The sequence below is a fragment of the Hippopotamus amphibius genome, chromosome 9, assembly GCF_030028045.1.
Source record: "Hippopotamus amphibius kiboko isolate mHipAmp2 chromosome 9, mHipAmp2.hap2, whole genome shotgun sequence".
NCBI lineage: Eukaryota > Metazoa > Chordata > Mammalia > Artiodactyla > Hippopotamidae > Hippopotamus > Hippopotamus amphibius.
In genome coordinates, this window is record NC_080194.1 from 131,984,404 (window position 1) to 132,000,366 (window position 15,963).

The 15,963-nt window shown below is 40.7% G+C and overlaps 2 protein-coding genes across 2 annotated transcripts in view; one reads left to right on the top strand and one right to left on the bottom strand.

The window, feature by feature from the left end:
• The window catches only part of SHISA9 (shisa family member 9), a 309,243-nt gene that overhangs the window by 16,835 nt on the left and 276,445 nt on the right, over window positions 1-15,963 (top strand). The gene's annotated exons all lie outside the window — the stretch shown is intronic.
• On the bottom strand, window positions 12,427-13,128 carry LOC130861372 (60S ribosomal protein L10a-like). The gene has a single exon (XM_057750201.1). It carries the CDS (start codon window positions 13,120-13,122, stop codon window positions 12,469-12,471), a length of 654 nt encoding a protein of 217 aa, XP_057606184.1. The 5' UTR covers window positions 13,123-13,128; the 3' UTR covers window positions 12,427-12,468.

A 15,963-nucleotide genomic window follows, 5' to 3' on the forward strand; every position in this document is an offset into this window, starting at 1 on the left:
AGTTTTCTCTGGGTATATGCCCAGGAGTGGGATTACTGGATCACATGGTAGTTCTATTTTTAGTTTTTTAAGGAACCTGCATACCATTTTCCATAGTGGCTGTACCAACTTACTTTCCCACCAACAGTGCAGGAGGCTTCCCTTTTCTCCACACCCTCTCCAACATTTATTGTTGCTAGATTTTTTGATGATGGCCATTCTGACCGGTGTGAAGTGATACCTCATTGTGGCTTTGACTTGCATTTCTCTAATGATTAGTGATGTTGAGCATCTTTTCATGTGTTTGTTGGCCATCTGTATGTCTTCTTTGGAGAAATGTCTATTTAGGTCTTCCGCCCATTTGTGGATTGGGTTATTTGCTTTGTTGGTATTCAGCTGCACGAGCTGCTTGTATATTTTGGAGGTTAATCCTTTGTCCGTTGCTTTGTTGGCAAGTATTTTCTCCCATTCTGAGGGTTGTCTTCTTGTCTTGTTTATGGTTTCTTTTGCTGTTCAAAAGCTTTTAAGTTTCATGAGGTCCCATTTGTTCTTGATTTTATTTCCCTGATTCTAGGAGGTGGGTCAAAAAGGATGTTGCTTTGATGTATGTCATAGAGTGTTCTGCCTATGTTTTCCTCTAGGAGTTTTATAGTGTCTGGCCTTACCTTTAGGTCTTTAATCCATTTGGAGTTTATTTTTGTGTATGGTGTTAGGAAGTGTTCTAATTTCATTCTTTTACATCCAAATACTTTTTAAAAATTGCGGATGGGAATTATCAAGAAGGACCTACTGTACAGCATAGGGAGCTTGCCTCAATATTTTATAATAACATATAAGGGAAAAGATCTGAATCACTGTGCTGTACACCTGAAACTAACGTTGACATTGTAAATCAACTATAGTTCAATAAAAAATAAATAAAAAATTAAAAATAAATAAATAAGTAAAAATAATTGGGGGGAATTTCCTAAGCAGGACAGGCAAAAAGGTCAATATAGATAGAAAAGAAATATGTGAGATAGTGTAATAGTAACAGTTACCTGAACAGACAGCATTCTAAACCCCTACCACATTGAATCCTACAAAATTTATTGGGTTGTTAGAATTATTTTCACCATCATAAGGACAGATAAACTGAAGTCAGAGGGGTTAAGTGGCTTGTCCAAAGTTCATACAGCTACTAAGTGGTAGAGCTGGGATTTAAATGGGGCCAGTCACATCCCAAGGTCTGTGTTTTTAACCACCATACTACATTACCTTTCCTTGTGGTACAGATGTGTGCGGAAGGAGCAAGAAAGGATATGTTAAGTGAACCAAAAGAGCAGTTTTGGCATTCCAGGAAAGAACTGTTTCCAAAATACACTCCAATGTACTGTCTTATGATGAGTCTTCCCTTAGAAGGGATAATAACTATTATTTATTGAGCTCTTCCTCTGTGCCAGGCATTGTGCTAAATGCTTTGAATATATCAGCTCCTTTCATATGCAAAGCAACCCTTGAACAGCCTAGCTCATTCCTGCCTCAGGGCCTTTGCATATGTTGTGCTTCCTGACTACAACACAGGCTCCCAGGAATCTTCCATCTCACCTCTTACCCCTATCGCCACCTCAGTAGAGAGGACTTCCTTGTTTACCTCTGGCCCCCAAGTCACCCACTGTTCCCCCTTTTCCCATTTTTCTCTTCGTAACTTCTGCGTTCTCTGAAGTTGTCTTTCTCCTTATTTTATTTATGCTTCTTTCAGTACAATGTAAACTCCACGAGAACAAATGGTTTCTGTTGTCACAGCTGTAACCCCCACGGCAGGACTGGGCTGGCTCATGACAGCAGCTCCATAAATTTTTGTCCAATAAGTGAAAAAGCCTATGGAAGAGGTATCATTATCCCTGTTTTAGGAAGGAGAAAACTGAGATTCATGGAAATTAAAGAACTTGTCGGACGTGGTGACTGAGATTTACTTTTATTATTTTTTTTCTTTTAAAAAGAGTTTTATTGAGATATAATTGACATACAATAAACTGTATATATTTAAAGTGTACAATTTGATTTTTTTTCTCATTAGTCATCTATTTTATACATATTAGTGTATATATATCAATCCCAATCCCCCAAATCATCCCCCCCTTCCCTTCTTGGTATCCATATGTTTGTTGAGATTTACTTTCATATCATCAGGAAAATACAAAATTGTGGGCGATGGCAGATGAAACAAAATGGGAAAAGTATTGTTATTGCAGCTGGGTGACCAAATACTACATAGGGATTCATTATTCTTTTCTTTCTATCTTTGTGTGTATTTGAAAATATGCATAATACAATTAAAAATTAAAGAGCTTGTCCATGATATCATAGTTAATAGATGGAGGAACCAGGATTCAAGCCCAGGTCTGTCTGACTCTATAGCCTGAACTTTAATAGATGCACTCATGTTATCTTCTGGTGAATATCCAAGCTCAGGAAGGCTGAGAATCAGGACACCTCAGGGACTTCAAGAGGGGAAGTGGGTAAACCATCACTATCAGTTCTGTCCTTAATGTGCCCCATCACTGTGTCTTTCAGTTCACTTTATCCAGAGAGAGAAAATGTGATTGGTTTCTGACCAACCAATGGCCTGGCTTCCCTGGATCAGCTGTCTGACTCCAGGTCAATCAGTTGGGTGTGATGGAGAGTATCTCGGGCTCCTTCTCAGGACTGTAGTTGGACTAGGTCTCCAGGAGGACTGTGTTTGAGAAGCAGGGTAGAGGTTGCTGTTTTAAGTTTCCTTGGGACAAGGGCAGGGTTTACATTGTTTTACTCTCCCCTGTACCTCCAGTGCCTAGAAATTACACAGTGTTCAGTGAATGTTTGTTGAATGAAGGAATACACGGCATGTATGAGTGAATCTCTGACACAAGTTCCATAAGAGGTCCAGGGGAACCCATCAGCAGGACCCTTGGGATTTTGAGTTTTGAGGGAACTTGGTGAATTCCAACTCATATGAGGCTTTAACTCTCTTCTAAGAAGTGACAGCTACCTATACTCTTGTTCCTGAAATGACTGGACAGGTGGTCTTTCCATCTGAAGATCTATAACTGTCATGGTTTTGGCACACAGGTCATTAAATTATAGCGTTGATAAGAGTTAGGGGGTGGGTCTATACTAGATCCACTAAAAACATTTTTAGGTTCAGTGCCGTAGCCTGAGTTGACTTTGTGTGGTTTAAATCAAGAGCTCCGGTTTTCTCTTGAAGTGTTCAGTGCTCTAGATGAGATCCTGACATGTGATGATGCTCATTAAGTACTAGACAATATGTCTTTGAGATGGTGTAGGGAGGGCGTGGAGGATACGAGCTTGGGAGGTGGACATGGCTGGATTGGGTGTCTGCTCTGTCACCTGTTAGCTGTGCAGTCTTGGAAAAATTCATTTAATGCTGTAAACTTCAGTTTTCCATTTGATGAAAAGAATCAAATAACATCTACCTTACAAGATTGCTGGGGAGATTACATGAATTAACACATATAAAAGACTTAGCATAATGCCTGGTAACATATATATTGGTCGTTACTATTATTTTATTTATTTATTTATGGCTGTGTTGGGTCTTTGTTGCTGCACATGGGCTTTCTTAGTTGTGGAGAGCTGGGGCTACTCTTCCTTGTGGTGCTCAGGCTTCTCAGTGCAATGGCTTCTCTTGTTGTGGAGCACGGGCTCTAGGCGCGAGGGCTTCAGTAGCTGCGGCACATGGGCTCAGTAGTTGTGGCTCATGGGCTCTAGAGCGCAGGCTCAGTAGTTGTGGCGCATGGGCTTAGTTGCTTTGAGGCATGTGGGGTCTTCCCGGACCAGGGATTGAACCTGTGTCCCCTGCATTGGCAAGTGGATTCTTAACCACTGCGCCACCAGGGACGTCCTGGTCGTTACTGTTATTATTTGTGGAATGAGTGAGAGTTAATGTTAAGGTGGTCCGTTCACTAGCGGCCAGTGGTGCACATCAGCAGGAATTTGTTGTGCGGTTTTCTTACAGTGAAAATGTTTTCACTCTGTGTGCCTGTTGATAACCCCATTGTGTGTGTGTGTGTGTGAGTGTGTGTGTGTGTGTTTTACTACTAATGTTTTTGATGCAAATGAGAACTGAAGAAACTGTCAATTCCTTCCCAAGGAAATAGTTGGGATGGAGCAGCTGTCCCATTCTTAGCCATTTGTTCCTGTCTTATGTTCTTGTTCTATTCCCATTAAAACACATGAGCTTTTGTTCTGGTAGGAGTGTTGTTTTTAATATTTATTTACACTGGCAGACCAGACCCGTAGGAATCTGTCTGGCCCCAAACATGTCTTGTATTTCTACCTAGAAAATAAGATTGTGTGTGTGTGTGTGTGTGTGTGTGTACGCGTGTGCATGCACAAGCAACAGAAACAGAGCCCTTAAAAGAAAAAAAATCATCACTTTCTGTAAGTCATATCCTGGGCTCTTTTCAAAAATTGCTACTAATGCTGGCCACATGGCATTGCCTAATTGGATCTACATTGCCTTTCCAAAGTGCTTCCAGCCAGCTGTAGGACTATCTGTAAAGAAAGCCTAAGTGCTTCTCACAGTGCCTGGTTTAGTTTAAAAGATGCCAAGTTCTGCTCCTTCTATTCTAGGGAAAGCCTATCCAGTTCCTTTGGGAGAGCATTTCTATTTAGATATTGGGATTCAAGATGCAACCTGCCTACTATGTGATTGACAGTGTGGATTAAAAAAAAGAGGAATAAGTGAAACAGAATAATGTTTGTTCTGCATCTACCACATGCATGCATTTTCCTTCTCACAGTAGTCTATGAAATAATTAAAATAGGTACTGCACCTACATATAATAGATGAGGAAACTGCGGCATAGAGAGTTTAAGTAACCTGCCCAAGGCCAGAGAGATATTTAGTAAGGAGTTCAGACTGTAGACGTGGGTTCAGGCGTGAACTCTATTCATGACTTTACTCATGCCTTTCCCAGGGACTTGCACCAGGTGATGTACTAGATGATGTCTCTTTTTCTCCTTCTCCTCCTTATTTACTGATCCTCACCAAGAATCACTATTAAATGACACTCATCTTTGAAAATGGACCAACTGGATAAAGCCATCATTTCTGTTCTGGAGGACTCAGATGTTAGCCGATCATTTGCTTTCTTGTCATTAATATTTCCATGTCCTTAATAAACATTGGACTGATATTTATTAAAATTCTGCTATGTGTCAGGCAGTGTGCTAGGAAAACTGGAGGTATGAGGATGTATGAGACAAAAATAAGAAATATCCTCTTGGAGCTTATGATACAATCAGGGAGATGGAAGAGAGAACAGGTAATGGCAAAGCAGCACGATAGGAGTAAGTATGGAATGCTATGGGAGCATCATGGGGCCGAGCTCAAAACACCTGGGGCTGATGAGCAGGGAAGAGAGATTGGGAATGATTTTCCTGAGAAATAGGTATTTTGTTCTTGAAGAGAAATACTTCCCAACAACTTTCCAAGAATCAGAGCAAAAGAAAGCAGAACATTTTTATGTACTGACTTTGCTTGCTTTTGATTGAGGGGCGAACTATCAGTCCTAGAATACAGATCTCTCTTGCAGTTCTGATTAGTTTTATACAAATCATATAAAAGGGAGAAGAGACTTTTGTTCAGTTAGGGTCACACTGCTTTTGGTAGGAATATTAAAATGCCATGTTTGACATGGGAAGACCAAAATTTCAGGATGAGCTTTCAGGAGTTGAATACAGATTCTTTTCAGAACAGCCTTTAAGTTCAAGTCAGCTGGCTTTTCTTGGAGATTAGCATTGAGTATTTTCTTCTTTTAAAAATAACAGCCAATAGAAAACTAAGCAACATAGTTTAATACCATAATACATATATTAATATAATTTATAATAAGGCTTTAGGAAATTGCCTGAAAAAAATCCCAATAAGGATTCTCAGTAAAGTTAATTACAAGTTGAAAAGGAAATCCCATCACATTAGTCTGAGAATGCAGTTAATGAAACTAAGTGTAATCATAAGCTGAATATTTCATTAAATGGAGACTTAAACTCATTAATTTAGGTATTAGGCCTGGAGTTGTGTGCTCGCACGAAGGCTGCCGCACTGTAGACAGAGCCTGGATTTCACACGTTGAAATCCAGTCCTTAGTCTAGGGAGATGGGCTACTTCTCTGAGATCTGTCCACGGTGCTGAATCACACCCTGGATGTATTATATTTACTCAAACCACCCAGCGAGAAAAGTCGATCTCAAGAGAATTTCAGAGTTGGAGGGAACTTTGGGAATCATTTTGACTTTTTTTTATTTTTATTTTTTAAATAGTTATTTATTTGGTTGCACCAGGTCTTAGTTGCGGCTCATGGGCTCCTTAGTTGTGGCTTGCTGGCTGCTTAGTTGCAGCATGTGGGCTCCTTAGTTGCAGCTCATGGGCTCCTTAGTTGTGGCACACAGGCTTCTTAATTGTGGCATGTGAACTCTTAGTTGTGCCATGCATGTGGAATCTAATTTCCTGACCAGGGATCAAACCCAGGCCCCCTGCATTGGGAGAGTGGAGTCTTATCCACTGTGCTACCAGGGAAGTCCCTCATTTTGCCTTTGGTTTACCACATTTTTTGGTTTCGAAAATAACTAAAAGTTAAAAAAAATAGAACTGGGGAACCACCATGATGTGCTAACTTTCAATTTTGCAAGAAAGGAAATTATGTAAAAAGTAACTATGAGATACTATTAGCATCAATTCGTAAATGATATGGGCATTTTACCACCAAACATTTAGGTAAAAAATAGATCTCAATATAAAATATAATTCCTAAATTGAGTGAAATTGACTCACAAAAAACTCATTCCACTATCCTTATATTTTCTCATTTTTTTTGGCCTCAGTCAGTTGAAAATGAGAACATGGATTTACATTTTGGGAAATTACTGATCATTCCTTAAATGGTTTACGCATTGGATGAGTTTTTATTGAGTACTGTACCTACTATGTGCCAGGCATTGGGGCTTGGTGCTGGGGATATAGAGATTGGCAGTGTGTGTGTGTGTGCGTGTGTGTGTGTGTGTGTGCATGTGCGCACATGCATATATATGTATGTAGGTATTGCATATGCATATACATATGTATGACTTCATGGAGCTTATAGTCAGCCCATTTTCTGCATTTTAAAAATAATGAAACTGAGGTCCAGGGAAATGTATTTTTTTTTTTTTAAAGTGACACAAGCATGAAACTTGTCAATACTGTTTAATATTTAGGACACAATTACTGATCACAAATACATGTATACTTGGCAGTTCTTAGAAATGGACTTAAGGGTGTGAAATGAAGGGATAGACCTCATAGCTGTTGATGCAGTGCCTCTTTAGATGCCTTACCTGCTATCCAAAGGAAGCTCTTTGAAATATTCAGATATATTTTAACAAAATATTGAATTGCCCAAAACTCATGAATTGGAAGTTGTGCAAGGGAAGTATGTGATTTTTGATTTTCTTTATTGAGTAATAACAAGGAATGGAGAAAGCACCTTATTCTTCAGAGGCATTGTTTAGACATATTTAGTGCATATATTCAAAGTCAAGGAAGGTCATAGATCAAACAATTCTTTGATAATAGCTGACAAGGACATTGTATAAGAATTTTTAAAAAAGAGAACATGCATGTTTAATATGTTAAAAATTATATTAGTGAGGACAAAAATGTACACTTTTAAAAAATTTTATTTTATTGAAGTATAATTGATTTACAATGTTGTGTTAATTTCTGTTGTACAGCAAAGTGATTCAGTGATACATATATATACAAAGAATGTGCACTAAAGATATGAGAGAATATTGTCTGTATCCAAAGAAAATACAAATGAGGTAGTTTCCCTAAGAAAAGATTAGAAAGATGATTTAATCCCTGATCCTGCTTCTTTTTTTCATTGAAGTATAATTGATCCACAACACCATGTTAGTTCCAGGTACACAACATAGTGCCTTGACACTTCCATACATTACAAAATGATTACCACTGTATAAGCATATTTTAAAAAAATGGTCCTTGTGAACATTTTTGTTTTGTTCATCAGCTTAGAGGTGGCTTGGTTCAGATCCTGGTATGGTTCTTTAAAACATGTATTCATTATTATTTTATTTACATGAGTATTATATACATGTATAAAATTATGAAAATATTCACATAGTGTGGTACTGAAAATCTTGTTTCTGTCATTAATCATGGCCTCTTTATAGATACAAAATAATCTCCAGTCATATAATTATTAATTCTTTGTAAACTAGAATACTTCATTTTATTTCAGCATAACTAATCCATCATTTTGCCGTTGAACTGTTGGAGAGAAAAATCACTTACTTCTAGGGTTGCTAGAAGGATAGGAAGCACACCTGGAGCTGCTTGAAGCTATCTTGCCATCACAAGGAGGTGATCCTGCCATGGAATAGAGCCACTGAGGAGAAAGGCAGAATGTAGAGGGGGAGAGAGTGAGTTTATTTCTAAAATTGAGGTCCTGGATCCAGCTGTACCTGAAGCCATGGGCTTTTCAGTAACAGAATGAATTTCTTTCAAATTTAATCAGTGTGAGTTGGGTTTCTGTCACTTGCAATAGAAAGAATGCTGATTTCTATAAGCAAAAGCTACCATTTATAAATTACCCATAGTTTTCAATACTTAGGTTATCTTATCTAATTCTTAGAAAAATCACCTGGGACTATAGCCTCTTAGCCAGGAATACTCAGATTTATCCAGAAATGTGCTAACTCTGCTGTGATTTTATTCTATCAGACTATGAGCTCTTCGAGTTCTGAGATTGTTTTCTTTTCTGTGTATCTCTATTTCCAGCATTTACACTTGAACACACAGTTAGTAAATTCTTGGTGAATAAACTAATGAAGCCCAGGCGCTTTAACTAGTTGTGACCGGTCTAAGCTTACAGTACTAGTTAAGTGGCAGAACAAGATTAGAACCCCAGTCTCCAAACTCCAGGTAGAGTGCTCTTGCATTTGGCATTGGGCAGTTTGGGCCATAGTGACGTTTGGGTCTTCACCCGAACTTCATTCTGTCACTTCTTGCTTGAAACTCTGCAGTTGAGCTTGCTGTGGCCCATTTCTATTGCAATAACAATAACAAACTCCTCACTTGCCTAATTGGTCTCACATAAACTGGCCCAAGTACAATATCCATATCGTTCGCTTGACCGTAGTGAGCTCTCTTTGTTCTTATTTAAATGAGTCAGGATTGCTTTCACCTTAGGTAGGGGCTTTCCTTTTGCTTTTCCTTCTGCTTTCTCTCATTCTTTGCATCGTTTAGGTCTTGGCTAAACTGTTATCCCTCTAGGGGGACTTCCCTGGTGGCCCAGTGGGTAAGACTCTGAGCTCCCAGTGCAAGGGGGCCCGGGTTCAATCCCTGGTTGGGGAACTAGATCCCGTCTGCATGCCGCAACTGGGGAAGATCCCGTGTGCCGCAACTAAGACCCGCGCAGCCTAAATAAATAAATAAATATTAAAAAAAACAAAAAAAACCCATCCACAACGGACTGTTCTGACAGTTGTACACTGAGAAGAATATAAACTATTAAAAAAAACCCTGTTATCCCTTTAGGGAAGCCTCCCAATAGAAAGCAGCCCACCCTATGTACAGAATCCTACCACCATCCCTCTCTATTAGGTCACCATTTTCTTTCCATCGTAGCTCGTATCACTACCTAAACATCATCTTGTTTGCTTGTTTCTTTTGTATCTTCTCCACTTAAAGATCAGCTCCACAAGATGGGGACCTTGTCTGTCCTGTTTCCTACTGTATTCCCAGAACCTAGCACAGTGCCTGGCACTCTCTCCTTACATAGTAGGTGCTCAGTAAAAATTTGTTGAGTGGATGCTGTCAAAATACAACACTGAGCACGTTTTCTCAAGTAATTGCTCTTCTTACTTTTTCTTGTCGCTTCATCAGGGTTTTATTCTTATGGACTAGACTTTCAGTGTGGGTATCAAAGTTTAGCAAATGCCAGGTTACATGCCAAGAGACATTACATCCATTAAAAGAATTGTGTCACACAAAGTCCAGTCCACTGATTTGAGCACAATTGATTTTTTTCGATAGCAGTTCCTCCCTTTTCATTCCTTGGGGCTTCTCTCTGTGTTAGGTCCCCTCAGGATGGCCCTCTCCATCTTGGCCCTCAATTTCATTAGCATAAAAGCAAACTAAGGAGGGGATTGGGCGTGTTTAATATTTATGAAATGACTATGTTGTGTTGATGTGCACAATTAAAAAAAAACAAACTTAACTCTGGTGATGCCAAGTAACCTTACTAATTGTCTGCTTAGGATTATAATATTGATTTTCAAGTATTGCCAAGCAGACTATTAAATCCCCAGCAGCAATGTTCCACATTTAATTATTATGTTTAAAAGGAAATCTTAAAATCCAGAGGGAGGAGATGGTGGATACAAAGGGGAAAAAAACCCAGCAGATCCGCGGATTCATTTCATATCCTATAACTGGGCAGTTCTCCAGTGGCAAGCCGTAAGCCCTGGCCTATCTGTGATTAAGATCAAGTACTTACCTGCCCTTGGGCTCTGAATTCCAAAATGCCCCCAACATGCCACTGGTTCTTACCCTTGGAGCAAAATCAGGTCAAGCTAAGAAAAGCACTCAAGAACAAAAGATGCAGTCTCTGAATTTTCCATCAGGAATTCTCTGAGCATCCCCTGCGTCCCAGGGTACTTTTTAGTAAAAGTATGGGAAAGAAATGGGGTATATCAGGGTGGGTAGAGGGCACAGAGGGAGGACATCATTTTTGGCTCCCTTTGCCTGGTTTTGCATCATTGTATCCCATTGGGGTTGCTTCAGCAGGTCATTGCTCACTCCAGCCTATTTTATTAAGCATCACTGCATGTGAAACACTCTATGAGGCTTAGTTGGGGTAAAAGTAATAACATCAATCGTTAGCATTTGTTGGATACCTGCTGTGTGCCAGGTGTTTCAAATATATTATTTCTCATTTAATTCTCTTAATGAGCCTCCATGGTGGGTGGGATTATCTATATCTGACAGAGTAAGTAGGCACAGACTATCTGATACATGGATTCAAATATTGGTACAACGGAGTCTGACTCCAAAGCCTGGGCTCTTTTTTCTACCCAGAGTAGGCACAGAGGTTTCCTTTTGGCTGCTGTCACCGATGACTGGAAGTAGAGTGTTGAAAGGGATTTTGAGGCTAGATTCAAGCTCAGTGAGCATGAGTGCTGTGATTGATTAGCCATGTCTGCTGTGAGAGCCGGCTAGGAGAGTAGTGCTTGTTTGCCATGTATTTACACTCCTATTTCTGCTACATGTTTGACACAAGCCCCTTAAGTCAAAGGACTTATGATTTTGTAAATGAGGGAAGTTAAATGTAAAATAAAATGAGGGCGTATAAACCCACTTGATGGACTGGGAAGGCCTCGAGTGCGTAGCACCTAACATATGGTGTTTGGATGTGTAGTAGGTGATTAGCATATCTTTGTTTAATGAATGATTGAATACATGAGTGGATAGTTTGAGGCATATTACAACCCTTTATTCTCCTAGGTTCTGTAAGCTATTTACATGTATCAAGTCATACCACCATAAAAGTACATAATAGAACTGCATTCCTTTATTTCCTATAGGAATGTCAAGCCAGGACTGAATCTTAATAGTCTATCTTTGATCTTTTTAAAAAACATCGTAGTTGATATAACAACGGGCAGCATGAAGAATGCATTTGCATTCCTATAAATCTGCTGTTGAAAATAGGCCATTTTACATTGTTTGATATCCTTTCCATAGAGGATGACTTCTGTATTCATATATTTATTCAACAAACCTTTTTCTTACATTATCTAATTAGACACTTTGCTAATGGAGTGAAAACCAGCTAGATCTCTGACCTCTAGAGTCTGTATTTGAGTGGGGTAAGACTATTTTCAGATCTAATAGATTAAAAAAGTGTAAGAGTTACTGCTTGTGATAAGTATGGGAGGAAATAAGGAAGGTGATGGGATAAAGGATGACAAGGCTAACGTCAACTGAGGGAGTGACAATTCATGTGAAACCCAAGGATGAATGAGAAGGAACCATCCAAGGGAAGTGTGGGGGAAAGTGAAGGCAGGCAGAAAACACAGAATGTGCATAGGTCCTGAGGCAGGAAAGTAACTCATCTGTGGAAGAAAAGGAAGACCAGTGGGGCTAGAGTCTGGTGAGGGAGGGGAAGAGTTTATATATGTAAATGTGGAGAAATGCTATTCAGAAATGAGAACAAAGTGAGACACTAATTAGGCACACCTTATTTTATTGTTTTGCTGTATTGTGCTTCACAGATACTGCATTTTTACAAATTGAATGTTCGTGGCAACCCTGTGTTGAGCAAGTCTATAAGCACCATTTTTCCAACAGTATTTGCTCACTCGGTGTCTCTGTGTCACATTTTGGTAATTCTTTTTTTTTTTTTTTTTTAATGGTGGGAGTTTGGTTTATTAAGCTGTGCCTTAGTACAGGCGCTGGGGCTTGCTCATGGTGCTCTTAATGTACAAAGCCCGGACGTTCTGCCAATTATTCTTGAGCAATGACACCAGAAAGTTGACAGCTAAGTGGATGTTGTACACAAGCTCATCATCTGTCATCTTCACGTGGCCAACAGCCACTGCCACACACAACACCTTCTTCATCTGGAACTTGATTGTGGATTTCAGTTCATCAGCTTTGGCCACCATGTTCTCATCGTGGGTCAACAAGGAAGGGAATTTGCCAGCCTTATGTAGGCCTGGGCCCAGGATTCGTGGGATCTGCTTGATCAGGGACTCTGAAGCCAAAAAGGCATCATACTTCTTGGCCAGCTTCGTGATCAGTTTCTTATTCTTGTTGAGTTCCTTCAGCGCTTCAATGTCCATGTGGGGGATGTCCACAGCCTTAGCCTCATCACAATGCTGCTGGTCCCCCAGAACACATACGGAGAACTTGGGGCGGGGAGTAGACTTAAGCCTGACGGTGCCCGAGAAGCGTTTGTCCTTCTGAGCATCATAGTTCTTCAGGCTGGTCTGAAGCTCCACTGTCTCCAAAAACTTCCGGCGCTTGCGCTGGTTCCCATGCAGGACTTCCCGCACCACCTCGTAGAGGGTGTCGCGGGACACTTTGCTGCTCATGGTGCCTCACGCTGTGATAACCGGAAAAAAAGCTTGGTAATTCTTATAATATTTCAAATCCTTCATCGGCAAGAAGACGATTCACTGAAGGCTTAGATGATGGTTAGCATTTTTCAGCAATAAAGTGTTTTTAAATTAAGGTTTGTACATTTTTTCAGACACAATGCTATTGCACACTTAATGCACTACAGGATAGTATAAACATAACTTTGATATGCACTGGAAAACCAGAAAAATTGTGTTGACTTGCTTATTGCAATATTCGCTTTATTGCAATGGTCTGGAACTGCGCCTGCAGTATCTCTGAGGTGTGTCTGTATAGATCAGAGCTACAATTTTTGAGCACCTACTATGTGCCAGGCACTGTGTTAGGTGCTTCACATCTGTTATAATGTGTCCCAGTGATTGATCTGTCCCTCTCATCAGGCTTCCCAATGGGTGTTCCACTGAACACCTTTGAGATGTTCTGCAAAATTAGAGTTTCTTAGCCAAATGAATTGGGAATAGCTACATGCTCTCTCCACCTCTTGGAGATTTTCAGTGCATATTATTAGCACCTTGAAGACTGAGAATAAAATATAAAGACATAATAAAGCCATTTATAATTGGATTCATTTCAACGTTTTTCAAACTGATAGATCTATTAAACATCCTTCTGGGTAGCAATTATTGATATATAGAGGAAATGATATTCTGGAGAGCTAATGTGGAAGAATGTTGCTGGATTAATGTTTACTTGGCCCTACTTCATCACCTTCCATGGTGCTAGACTCATTATGTCCCAAGGCAATCCATTCTGCTTTCAGCAGACCTTAAGTCCAACACCTTAACCACTTGGCCATTCTCATACCTGCTCAGGCAGACCTCATTGATAGGGAGTGTGTCCATTCCAAAGTTATCAGCCAAGCCCCTTAGAATGGGCTCACAGAGGAAGTGGAGGCCAGAGCTATTAATAATTCTCTTTCCTTCCCTCTGTGCACGCTAGTCTCTGTCATCTTTCAAGGTTCAAGGTAAATAGTCCATATCAGAGTGTTTTGGTTACAAGCGACAGAAATCAGTGCTGTGTGACTTAAGCAAAAAGGGAGCTCTTTTGAAGAATATGGAATGGGTCATAGAACTGAAGGAACATTTGAAGAACAAAGCTTGACATAGTAAGAACCAGGGCAGCTCCTACCAGGGCTGGCGGCTGGAGGTAATCTATGGTCTTATCAAAGCTCCCCTGCAGATATCAATCATTATAACCATTTTTCTCTCTTTGTGCCCACTCTACTTAAATACAAGGTCCTGGGGAGAGTCTGGCTGGCCCACATTGAGTCACATGCTTGACCTTGGCTAGGGAGGGCTGGTACCTTGATTGACAGTTTCACCAAGATTGCACATAGTGAGAACGATGAAAGTCTCTAAAATGAAATTGAGATTCCAGGCAGAAGATGGAGGAAATGGATGCTGTATATTCAAAAAAAGAAACCAAGAGAAACCAAACAAATGCTATCTTCTGCCTGATCTGTCTTCTGGATTTACATGTGCCCTGATATCTGTCTGAGTCCCTTTCATACCCTCCAGGTCTACCAACATCCAGATGCTGCCTGGCCATCTCTCCTGCATCGTTTTCCTTCCCTGTGGCTCAGCTCTTGGGAGATGTGTTTGCCCTGGGTCTGCAACCTATATAGTGTCGTCAGCAAAAGTTGGCATAAGTGATCACAGGGAGATCTTTTGCTGGGGGGAGGGAAGTCGAGTGATCAGAAGGTTGGTATGAGATGTGGGATGGGGAGGGGGGATGTGGTTGGTAAGGAAGGCGATGTGGGTAGAGAAACATGAGCATATGGAAGAGCATGTTCTCAGAAGGCTGCTAAGGCAGGTGGAGAGGAAGTAGCCTTGCTGGGGCAGAGGGGTTGTAACCGGAAGTGAGGAGTGATGAAACTGATGAATGGAAGGCCTCCAAGTCCAGGTTAAGGAATCTAGACCCGAGCCTCTGGGATTTTTGAGCAGATGTGCTGCCTTACATCACTTCTCTAGCAGGTGTCTTGGGTTGTTGGAAAGATGGGCGAGAAAGGCCGTTTAAGACAATTTGGGGAAGCTCCTTCACCATCTCAGACACAGCTGCCACTACCTTACCCATGAAGTCTTTGTTCTAACCCTTCACCAAAGCGTTTTGAGGGTTGCTAGGAAACTGGGGATGCTTGAGCAGTTGGGATCTGATGATAATAATTCTCTAAGTTTCCATGGTTGGAGAAAGAGCCAGGTCAGTGCAATGCCATATTTTCTCACCTGACGATGCAGCAGAGTGAGGCAGAAGTGCCTTTAAGGTATGTGCATTCTATTCTGTGATCTCAGGTCAGGGATGGGAAGAAGCACATGGCAGAGGGGGCGTGAGAGGGAGCGGGAGAGCGCAACATAAATAACGTGAGTATTTCTGCTCACCCTTCTACACAATGAGCATATGCTCGGAGTGAGACGGGAGACATGAGTCTGCTTTTGCCGCAGACAGACTCACTTCCCACGAGCTTCTCCTGAGTGTGATTCTAGCATTTAAAGATATGCATTTTTCATATAACTTGGCCCCTAAACACAAGCCAGTTACTTCATCTGGTGTTCAATCAGGGAAACAGCCATTGTGGGTAATTTTGGCTGAACGTGATTTTAGCTGCTCCCTCCGGCCTTAGATTCCTGCACAAGATAGGACTCCAGTGAACAGTCTGTGAGTCCCTACTTGGTGCCCATGAATAATCCCATACAACTGGGTTTACGTACTCCCCCACCCTTGGCACAGTGCGGACTGGCTGGAGGGTAGTGGGGCTTATTTATTTCTTACCCCAATCATGTCTCTTCTGAGATCACTGT